This window comes from Triticum urartu, chromosome 5, assembly GCF_003073215.2.
Source record: "Triticum urartu cultivar G1812 chromosome 5, Tu2.1, whole genome shotgun sequence".
In the NCBI taxonomy this organism is placed as follows: domain Eukaryota; kingdom Viridiplantae; phylum Streptophyta; class Magnoliopsida; order Poales; family Poaceae; genus Triticum; species Triticum urartu.
In genome coordinates, this window is record NC_053026.1 from 621,849,171 (window position 1) to 621,861,185 (window position 12,015).

Below are 12,015 nucleotides of genomic sequence, written 5' to 3' on the forward strand. Positions count from 1 at the left end.
GCGTGACAGCGCAACTTCAGAGCAAAGCTTGACAACAGCGAAGAATTAGTGTTAGGGAAATGATGTGTTAGAGGAAGAAAATGACTGGTCGAGGGGAAAAGATCGTGTGAATGAGAACATTCAACTTGGGGTAAAGTGGAGACAGGGGGACTGTGTGTGGGCCTGGAAGAGTCATGTCGCACACGCGAGAGTGGCTAATGAAGAACCCACATCAATCGGGTGAAAACAACAAATTTCCTTTATTCATTTTGGCAAGATCCGAGTCCAAACATGGATGATACAATTCGGCGGTATACAAAACCAGATTATACAACACGTCCCTGCAAGGACGGTGCCATGGTGGTCCGCAAGAACCCCTCCTCCTTTATCTCCTGGTTTGGACATAGCGAGGTTCAAGTTTTCCTTCACCCACCCCTCCTTTGGTGGTCTCTAGGGCTCCCTTGTCGGCGCACTGATATGCATCGATGGTTTACCAAACATGGACTTTGTGCCACGTTGTAACCGGTGTGACTAAGTGCTACAACCATCAATGGCGGATAGTGCGACCGGTGAGACTACGTGCTACGAACAATGAGGGCAGATATTGTGATTTGTGAGACAGCATGCTGCAACCAGCAGGAATATATGTTGCAAATGGTGTGACAAAAAGTTGTGAGGTCCTTTTTCTTTACTAGAGTTGTGAGGTCCATTGGACGGTGCTCAGTCCAGCACACATCTACATGCAAAAGTTCAACGGTTGAGCAATCAGCAGACACTTAGACTTAACAAGCCCGTATTATTTTTCCTTACACTATCAAATATATTTGGTTCCCGCAAAAAGAAAATCAAAGATACTTGACTATGATATATGTTAAATCTTTTCTTTCTTGAAATAAAACCACGTGTACTCTGCAATACTTTTTCTTTACTCCTCCATTAGGAAGAATGGAACGAAATCCTTCGATAACACTTCTACTTTGTCTGGAAATGATATCCATCCACAAAATGGCTGCATCATAACGAAAACAATTTGAGCCTTGCTCCTACACGGCCTTATCAAATCGATTCTGATAAAGGAAGAAGGCCCATTACGAAATTTTCGCTCTCCCATTTCAAAGATTTTACAAAATTATTGGTTTTTGGTGCTTTCTTTTCCTTTTTCTCAAATACGTACTCCGTAGTTTCAGATTGCTTACCGGTCAATTAATTTTCTTCTTCTTCTGAAATGTACTACTACTGTACTCCAGTCAACGGGGTTGGCGCACCGTACACATGCACGTTTTGCCCGCTGATCGCAGAACAGTCAAATACTCCTGTATGGGCCCACCAGTTTTTCTTTTCTGGTTATCCATCCATTTCCGCACATGGGCGCACGAGGCACGCTTTGCAGCTGACCACCGTGTAAAGTTGACGAGTGTCGACGGCGACCACTCGCCCGCCACCGCCGCCGCCACCGCAGGGAGAAAGCAGTTACTCCTACTCCGACTACTGGTCAGACCCAGACAACGCCCACCCGCACGCACGAAAGACACACAGCGACAGCCAACCGAGAGCTCGATCGACCAGCCGGCGCGGCGATCCGATCGCGATGGCCACGGCGGCGGCGGACCCGCGGAGCGGCTACTGCGCCGCGACGGGCGCGTTCCGGAGCAAGCGCGCGGAGGTGCCGCTGCCCGCGGACCGGGACCTGGACGTGGTCACCTTCCTGGCCTCCCGCCGCCACTCGGGCGTCGTCGCGCTCGTCGACGCCTCCACGGGCCGCCGCACCACCTTCGCCGAGCTCTGGCGCGCGGTCGCCGGCGCCGCCACCGCGCTCGCCGCGCCGCCCTTCGGCCTCCGCAAGGGCCACGTCGCGCTCATCCTCTCCCCCAACTCGGTCCACTTCCCCGTCGCCGCGCTCGCCGCCATGTCGCTCGGCGCCGTCGTCACCACCGCCAACCCGCTCAACACCGCCGCCGAGATCGCCAAGCAGGTCGCCGACGCCCGCCCCGTCCTCGCCTTCACCACCCGCGACCTCCTCCCCAAGCTCCCCCGCGCCGCCGACGGCCTCCGCGTCGTTCTCCTCGAGTCCTCCTCCTCTCCCGCTCCCGCCGGCGCCGCCGACCCGCGGATCGTCGCCACAATCGACGAGATCTCCGCCACGGCGCCCGACCCCGCGCGCCGCCGGGACCGCGTCACGCAGGACGACCAGGCCACGCTGCTCTACTCCTCCGGCACCACGGGGCCCAGCAAGGGCGTGGTCGCCACGCACGGGAACCTCATCTCCATGGTCCAGATCGTCATGAACCGCTTCCGCCTCGAGGACTCGGACACCACGGAGACCTTCCTCTGCACGGTGCCCATGTTCCACGTCTACGGCCTCGTCGCCTTCGCCACCGGCCTGCTCGGCTGCGGCGCCACCATCGTCGTGCTCTCCAAGTTCGAGCTCCCCGAGATGCTGCGCTGCATCAGCGCCTACGGGGTCACCTACCTGCCGCTCGTGCCGCCCATCCTCGTCGCCATGGTCGCGCACCCCAAGCCGCTGCCTTTGGGCAACCTGCGCAAGGTCCTCTCCGGCGGCGCGCCGCTCAGCAAGGAGCTCATCGAAGGCTTCAGGGAGAAGTACCCGCAGGTGGAGATCCTGCAGGGGTACGGGCTGACGGAGAGCACGGCCATCGGCGCGTCCACGGACTCGGCCGAGGAGAGCCGCCGGTACGGGACGGCCGGGCTCCTGTCGCCCAATACCGAGGCCAAGATCGTCGACCCAGAGACCGGCGAGGCGCTGCCGGTGAACCGCACCGGCGAGCTCTGGATCCGGGGACCCTACGTCATGAAAGGTACAAAAATTAAAGTTCATGAACCATGTGGCCTCACATTATTATTCCGCCGTTTTCATGTTCCGGCATTTTCTTCGATTAGTGTGCTGCACGCTGGGAATTTAGAATGTCTCTCTGATCACTGCGAATTGTCAACACTAATGTGTTCTGAATTAACTACCAACAGTTTGATTCTGTTTTCCAATATGAACATATATACTACTCCGCACCGGCACCGTCAAAGCTAAAATGCCTAAATTAACAAAACGATTCGGTTTGAGTTCTAAATTATGCTTTCATTTTGTTTAGGGCATGCGACATTTTGTTCGATTAGCGAGCTGCATGCTGGAATTTAAAATGTCTCTCTGGATCACTCCGAATCCTCAATGTACTAAACATGTCCAACATCAATAGAAGAATTTTGTTCTTATTGGGAGTCCAGACCGCATGGTATTTTTGACAGACAACATGGGATAATTTGTAGTAGTTGGTAACAATCATGTGCATCATGTGTGAGTAGTTCAGGATGTGTTTGAATGGTGCCAGCTTGACCTAATTTCGATGGTGAAAATGCCTGATAGCTCCAGTTCTCTCTAATGGTGCTCTGTTGTGGTATGGTTGTAGTGTCAACATAGAGCCAAAGCTCTGTTCGTCTTTTCTTTTGCCGGTTGTAGGTGTCACCTTCAGTTACTGGCTGTTATGCTGTGGCTGATGATGGTGTCATTTGTTTTCCGTTTTCATACTATTTGAAGCTTAGTGCAATAGTAGTACTCATAAAGGGATTTTTCAGACAGATACTCATAGGAGGCACAACCCAACCGCCCAGGTCTGAGTCATCTTTGCTGCATCTTTTGGTTCCCATACCTCTAAATAATAGTGGTGTCAGCAGATTGAGACGCATGCTTAAATTCCAGAATTAGTATGTCTGGCTTGGAATTATTTGTGTGTTGAGAACCGATCGCCTGTCAGTTGGTGGATGGGTTCACTGAACTCCCACCCGCCTTGTCGATACTTTGGAAAATGTTGATTGCATTGAGTGCAATGTGTCTTTTCCCTGGAATTCACTACATGAACTGTTTTATAACATGAACAAATACACTAGTTAAGTATAGCAAATAAGTAGTTAGTACTTAACTTACAGAAGTGCAGAGGATAGTTAGTAAATACTACTGCCTCAAAACGTCTTATATTTTCGGACGGAGTTAACATTCAGAAACAACTACATTAGTTGAGTACACTAGTTAATGCAGAAGTTGTACCAAGGCATCGTTGAAAAAAAGAAGACCAAAATTCGGTTTCAGAAGAAATTAAGACTAAACTGAGTACTGGTTTCAATATGCACACATCCACATGGAGAATTTTTCAAGGACTGCAGGATCTCTTCCTTCATAAGTGAAGAATGTTTTCTCATGAGATAAACCTTAGATGGATTCATTTCCACGGCATCATATAAGCATCAGTAGGTTTCTGAGGGATGTGCTCTGACAAGCGACGGTTCAATAGAAATAGTTATTTCATTTTCAAGTCTTCACACTGTCCAGCTGCTAACGTATTGCAGAACTGAGAGTGTCAGGATCAGTAACATTCAGAGTGAATATCCACCAGTTCAGTTGCTAGAATATGGTAGCTCTTGCATTTTAGCATCCTAAGAAATGATGTGTTTCAATAAGTTATCGCCGTGTTTAATGCACCCCCGGCAAGGTGAAACTTGCAGTCCAAAGTAAAAGTTATCGCCGTGTTTAGTAGCACCCTCGGCAAGGTGAAACTTGCAGTCCAAAGTAAAAGTGCTCATACCCCTCCATAGACATATACAATGCTAATGTAAATATCGCATGTTGCAATATTGGTCTTCCCAGGCTACTTCAACAACACAGAGGCAACACAGTCGACGGTGACACCCGACGGATGGCTCAAGACCGGTGATCTCTGCTACATAGACGAGGATGGTTATCTCTTCGTGGTGGACCGTCTGAAAGAGTTGATCAAATACAAAGGCTATCAGGTAAAGATCACTAAATGGCACAAGCCGATATCTCTCCTGAACTTATGATTGTGTCTTGGCATCTGAATGTAACCTGTGTATAAATAGGTGCCCCCAGCAGAGTTGGAAGCTCTTCTGCTGACACATCCAGAGGTTTCCGATGTCGCTGTTATTCCGTAAGTGCCATCAGGATATTGGTAACCGGTTAATCACTTCTGTCCATATAGTTATGCCATATTTTTTAATGGTCTGGTCCTTTCTACAGATTTCCGGACAGGGACGTCGGTCAGTTCCCGATGGCCTACGTCGTGAGGAAGAAAGGGAGCAACCTATCAGCTCAGGAGGTGATGGAGTTTGTGGCGAAACAGGTGAGCAAAGCGCGACTCATCGCAGATAAAATCCAACAAAATGAACCATCTCCTTCTTCACCATTGACACATTGACAGATTTGTCTAGCTGATTCATGCAATCTCTCTGACCTTTTGCTGTTAAATGTTGTACAGGTAGCACCTTACAAGAAGGTCAGGAAGGTGGCATTCGTGACGGACATCCCCAAGAATGCGTCTGGCAAGATACTGAGGAAGGATCTTATCAAGCTCGCGACGTCCAAACTCTGAAATGTTGTTGATCCATCCTCCTCTGCATTATCCTCTGAAATGTCAATTGATTCATCCTTGACTCTTCATCATTGTACAATTATTTCTCTTTCACCCTCTGTCCCAACAGCCATGAGTATCTGTAAACTGAAGGATCTCTGCAGTTATGTAGTACATGAGGTCTCTGTGTAAATTCTTTCTATACCACATACGGGAACGGGAGGGTGTACCCTGCTTAGTTGTACCTATGCTTGAATAACTAAATCCAAAATAATTTTCGATTATGATGCGTAAATGCTGCAAGTGCAAAGTATTTTACAGCAGAGTACATATTTGGACGGGAGAACCTACCTGGTGCACCGAGCTTGTGGTGCAACCGCTGCACCGGATTTAAAAAACACATGTTTATAAAAAATATGGACTACATATGGATCACAAATATAAAACGTTTTCGATATTTTAATATGAAATACATACGGACTGAAATTGTAAACAAACATGCTTAAACGTGTGTACATACACTCGATTCAGAAAAAAAATGCAAAACATCTTATATTTATGAACGGAGGGAGTATCTACCATGACACAAAAATTCAAATCCAGACTTGATTCATAGCTCAAGAAACCAAAATCAGCTTCTAGAGTGTTAATGGGCTCAATTCATGGCCTAATTTTCAGAAAACTGCTATTCATTACTCTCTCTGTAAAGAAATAAAAGAGCACTTAGATCACTAAATAGTGATCGGAATGCTCTTATATTTATTTACGGAGGGATTACATGATTTTAGTGTTTTTCTTTAACGCTCCAGCCGAAGGATGTCTATTCACATGGGAGCTATATCTCGCTTAGAGCGAGATGGTAGCTCCCCTCGCCTGACGCGCAGCGCGACTGGGCTGGTCCATCACTGTAACAATTCCTTAATTTTTCTCTTTTTTATTTCTTTCACCGTTTGGGACGGTTTTTCTCTGTTGTTTTCTTGTCTGATTTTCATTGTTTGAGGTTGGGTTTTCTTGTTTCATTCCTATTTTTTCTTATGGTTTTTTTATCTTCACCGGCTTTCTTCTGTTTCCCTTTTCTTCTTTGTTATACTTTTTTTTGGTGGTTTCATCGACTTTCATTTCATTTTATTTTTTTGTATGTTGGTTTTCTTTGTTTCTTTGTTGGTTTCACCATTTTCTTCGCCTTCCTTTTGTTTCTTTGTCGATTTTCATTAGCTTTTTCCTATTTTTTTCCTTTGGTTTTCTTAGTTTCTTTCTTGTTTTTTGTTAGTTTTCTTTCTTTCTTTCTCATTTTTCACTACATTCCAAATACACGATGTATATTTTTCTTAAATAAAAGTTTGAACACTTTTTTTAATACACGATCAACATTTTTCAAATACATGGTGAATATTTCTTAATTGAATAAACAGTTTTGCACACATAATGTATATGAATCGTATACATTAGGAACATTTTTATATACATGTTTACAGTTCTTAAATATAGAATTATTATTTTTAAATATAAATTTAATTTTATTAAATGTATGTTGTATATTTTTATTATACATAAAATTTTTTTTACATGTTTAACATTTTCTAAATACATGATAAAAAAATCATACACATTTTATATTTTTTGTATACATGATAAACATTTATCCTATACAGATTTAATTTTTTTCAAATGCTTGATTAATATTTTTTAAATATATAATCAAAATTTCCATACCATTGTATAGATTTCTCATATATATGATAAATATTTTTCTATACACATTTAACATTTTTCAATTGCTTGATTAATTTTTTTAAATATTTATGTAATGGTTTTTGCACTATATATATTCAGAATATTTGGAAATGTAAACAAAAGTGAAAAAAGCAAAAAGGTTGTGGCCTATCGCCTCAAGTGCTCGGTCGTGCCAGTGTGGTGCTCACCTACAGACTAGGCTGCCCTACATTTCGCAATAAGCGAGACATAGGCACGCCTATCTATTCATCACACATATGCATTGATGAAAGCACTACGGCATCCCAAAAGCCAGGGAATACATCAAAAGTTTGAGTTTCTTTTTTGAGAAATTACAACAAAAGTTCTCTCCAAACAGGCTCTCATTTCTAAAAAAAAAGTTTAAGTAGAAGTATGTAGACCAATGGCCTCTTTTCCACACAATTGGGCCGCAATGTTAGCACTATGCCCAACAAAAATAAGCTAAAAACCATGGAAATTTGAGGTAGACTCCTCATCTACAGCAACACATGAACGAGAGATTATCGCCCTTCCATTGCTGATTCCCATAGCCATAGGCACTGACTGACTTGGCAGTTGATCTCCAACATGAGGTTCTATACTCCCAGCTGAGCCGCTGCCAGTAAGGCACGTGGACATTTCAAGAGCTCCCCAGAGAGAGGGGCGAGTATGTCATCACAACAAACCACTTACATAATCCCATGATATTATTTAAAAAAAATCAAATTTAAATGCTTCAAAAAATTATAATCATAAATGTTCAAAACACATGTGCCTAACCCTTGAAATTTCCATATCCAAATTTGATATACGCATTGACAAACAAGAAAGACAAATCCAGATGTGAATAGTGTAGATTTTCAAATTATTCATGTTTTTGTCTTTATTGACACTATTCATGTTGATTTTGTCTTTTTTGCTTCTATATGTGTACTTTGAATTTGGATCTGCATTTTTTAGGGTTAGTAGACACATGTGTTGTGAACATTCACAAATTTTCTTGGAATTTTTTGAATAATTTAAATTTGATTTTTTTGAATTGGTAACATGAGACCATCTAAGTGGTGCTATCGCCTTATATTCATCCCATGGCCTAGAAACCCCACACCAGTGCGCACGAAATGCTTCATCCATTTTTTGACATGGTAAATATATGTTGTATTGCTAAATTATTTTCAATCTCTAACAAGTGTTTTTCTGAACTGGGTGTACGGGTTGCACTGGTTATGTTCATTTGGACTGCCCATTTTACAATCCTATATCTTTTCGGACAACAGGGAGTTTACTGAAGTATTCACGAGATGCCACTCAGCGGTGTGGAAAGCAATCACATGCCAAAATAGCAAAGAAAAAGAAGCATATTCGTAAGATTTCTTATTGGTTATGTGGCTTGCAACTTCTAATGTCATGTTTGTTCACAACAAGGGGGCAACCCTCGCCAGATGTTCCAAAACTTCTGAAGATAATTGAATATACAGGCTCAAAGATTCAATTTCAAACTCCACTCGAAGATCAAAAAACAAAAAAGGGAAACCTAAAATTAACATGTTCCTTCCTTATGGGTTGAAGTATGTGCACGTCGTGTATCCATTCTTTTATCTATATCCGCACATGTTTGTATGATTGTATCGGTGTACCTTATTGCATTAGGAAATTCTAGTCACTTTTGGCGAGATTTCTTGAACCACGGGCGCACCCCGGGTGTACATGATACACGTTGTTTGTCTCCGCTCTCCACTGGCCCGTCCAAAGATCGGGGTTTGCTGATTTGACCGCAGCACGAGCTTGCGTTCGCCATGATTTCCAGGGACGGTGATGCCTGCACTGCATTCTGCCTTTTGTAGCAGTCTGCAAAATTTATATTGATTCAAACCTCGAGAGGTTCAGACGGCCTTTTTTGTGCTGGGTGGGTGTGCTCCCAACGGCTGCAAAACAGAAGAAAAAAGCGGCCGTTCCCAGCAATTCGACCGTTAGTCCACCTGTGACGCAAGACGCTCGGAAAGCGCGGCGATGCCGGTAGGTGGTCGACACTACGCTACCGGACCGGTGCCTGCATCTGATTTGGCACCCAGAGGTGAAGTGACACGCACAAGCCCACAAAACAGAAGTCTCAAGCCTGATGCAAGCAAGACATGTTGCATATACTAGCACGGCATGACATGGAGCTATGGGAGTGGAGCGGAATAATATCGGCTCGACCGGCACGGTCGACCCTTTTGCTGGTCCGATCACGCAAATCCCGTGGCCCGGCCCGACCCGGCCCCGCAGGTCGGGATGGGCTGAGCATAACGGCAGCATCGGCACCAACGTACGCACCTCGATCGCCTTTTTTTTGTCATCAGGAAAGAGATGATGGAGACTTAAAGGGTGTGCAGTGCGGGATGTCGGACAGTGAAGGAAAATGACTTGAAGCGGCGAGGCGACGGGAGGGCGGCCGACGTTGAGATCCGGTGACAGGGACAAGCCAAGGACACGTACGAACCGAATTAGCTGCTACATCAGGGCTGGTGCTGGTGATCAGTGAGGCCATTAAGGCCTCATTAGAGAGGAGGAGGGATTAATTTGGTTGACGGTCGATCGCCAAGTACGTTCAGGTTCGCGGCATGTGTACATACAGTACAGCGATGGAGCTATCAGGGAGGCTGGGTCGTTTTGCCAGAAGAGAAGAGAAGACGACCGAGGAAAAACAGTGGGGTGTTAAATGGGTAAATGGGTAAAAGATCCGCCGGGTCGTGAGCCGTCAGATCAGATCGTGTGCCACTCATTAAATTTTGTAACAGAGCTAATGTTGCAGAAACCTTTGCACAGAGGCTATCTTGTAGAATTCTATGCAACGGAGGTCATGTTGCAGACTTTTTGTAACGTAGGTAATGTTGCAATTTTTCTTTTGTCTTCACCTTTTTGCAACATAGGTGATATTCTGAAAGAAACTTTTGCAATATAGTTGATGATGTAGAAATTTTTGCAATGGAGGTGAAGCTGTAGAAACGCCGCCGCCGTTGCCGACGCATGTCGTCGCAAATTGGCCAGTGATGATGCATCAACGCTGATGACCATGGAGGAATTAATTAGGTTAATGGTCGACCGCCAGCCCAAGTACGTACAGGCTCTCACGTCTACATACATATACAGTACAGACAGATCCTCCTCGCCTGTACTACTGTACAGCAACGGAGTCATCAGGGAGGCCACAGTCGATCTAATAACTCGGTCCTCCGGAAGAGAAGACGACAGAGAAGCCCACGCACGCATGCCCCGGCCGCTGTACAGACAGTGGGGTGCCAAATGGGTAGGGCCTGCTACAGCCGGTCCGTCGTAAGTGCGTGGGGCGACCGAGCGAGCGCCGCCCATGAACTGCATGCATATATGGTAATGGTAGTGCACTGGGCTGCGCTGCCGTTGCGGACGCCGCCCATGGATCCGCCACGGCACGGCGTCCCCCCGTGTCGCGCCGTGCGCGCGTGCACCGAGCTAGCTCGCCGCCCATGCATCAGCAGGACGTGTAGTCACCACGCGAAGCGACACCAGCCTCGAGGTCGGCTCGAGCAGGAGACGAGTGCAGCCAAATACTACGCCACGTCGCGCCACACCCTTCAGTCAGAGCCATCGCGGCAGGCCACGCGCTGCGCCGGTTGGTGATCGCTCGTGTTCGGACGCGGCGTCCGGCGACCGTCCAAGTGTTGGCATGTTGTGACGTCCGGAGTGCACGGCGGCATCGCGAGACGTGACTGGGTTTTGGGACGGTAGCGGAGCCGGGAAGTGCCACATGATGAGCAGCTTCTAGCCCATGGTTTCGACCGAAACCGGACGGTGCGCTGGCCAGAATCTGATCGACGCGACAGGCCGGCCAACCTGGTCGCCGCTCGCCGGCATGGCCGCCTTGTTGGCTTGTGTCACGGGGGCGGGCTACGGGCGCCAGGATCCCTTCTAGCCCCTCGTGCTCCGACGACAAAATTGACAGGTTAACCGCATCTAAACCCGTATTATTATAGGCTGTCCGTCTGACCGGCCGTGCGGTGGTGCATGCACGCTAGCTCGTAGTACAATCAACACTGTCCCCTTGGACGTCCCTTCACAAGTGGCTCTCTAACCTCTCGACAGATGCGCCCTTGACCAAGCGCAGCAAGTCGATAGCGTTGATGGTCCTATGGTTCATATGGAGGGAATGGAATGGCCGTATCTTCAGAAGCAGCGAGCATTCGGTCTCTTAGATGTTGGATCAACTGCTCGACAAAGCTAGGCAATGGGCGTTGGCTGGAGGCCGAGAGGCCGACACCTCTGCTGGGAGTAGTTGCCTCCCTTCTTCCTTCCTTTTTTGACTCTTCTTTCTTCGCCGCCGCTCTTGCGGCCAGCTTTTTGTACAGTTAGCCCTGGCCGTCCTTCCGCTTAATGAAATCGCAGTTCTCCTGCGCTCTTTAAAAAAAAAACAATCAACACTGTCGCAGAACCTCAGACGATCAATCATCGTAGTAGACGCTGGGCAGGCACGAACGGGATCGACCATGCACTTTTCTTTTAGGATCAACCATGAAATGATATGAGGGACGATTGATTAAATACGCGGCGCACGTTAATACATTAGTCGGTCGGTCAATGGAGTTGTTGGGCTTGTCCGCACAAATTGAATCGTCACTCCCTCCTCCGTGATTCTTTGGACACCCAGAAACATGCCACGGGCGGGTTATTGCAGACGAGATGATCCACTCAGCTGCTTCATGCGTAAATTAGGACTGCCATTTTCTCAACCTTTTTTTCAGTATATAAGCGGGGAAAAACCTACTTCACTCATCCTATGCCAAAAAGAAAACCTGACACACGTCAAACAAATTTGTTGCATGTCTAATGATCGTCTTATGGGTGCGTTAACAGTTGGGAGCTCATCTATACCAATATAAAAAGACCTAAAGGGGCAGATTCAATTGATCTCGGC

General features: G+C 46.6%; 1 protein-coding gene across 1 annotated transcript; it reads left to right on the plus strand.

Annotated features, from left to right (window-relative positions):
- The first annotated feature begins 1,395 nt into the window (after window positions 1-1,395).
- On the plus strand, window positions 1,396-5,635 carry LOC125511340 (4-coumarate--CoA ligase-like 4). The gene is made up of 5 exons (XM_048676684.1): window positions 1,396-2,795; window positions 4,631-4,776; window positions 4,864-4,931; window positions 5,021-5,123; window positions 5,259-5,635. Exons 1-5 carry the CDS (start codon window positions 1,568-1,570, stop codon window positions 5,370-5,372), a joined length of 1,659 nt encoding a protein of 552 aa, XP_048532641.1. The 5' UTR covers window positions 1,396-1,567; the 3' UTR covers window positions 5,373-5,635.
- Window positions 5,636-12,015: the final 6,380 nt, after the last annotated feature.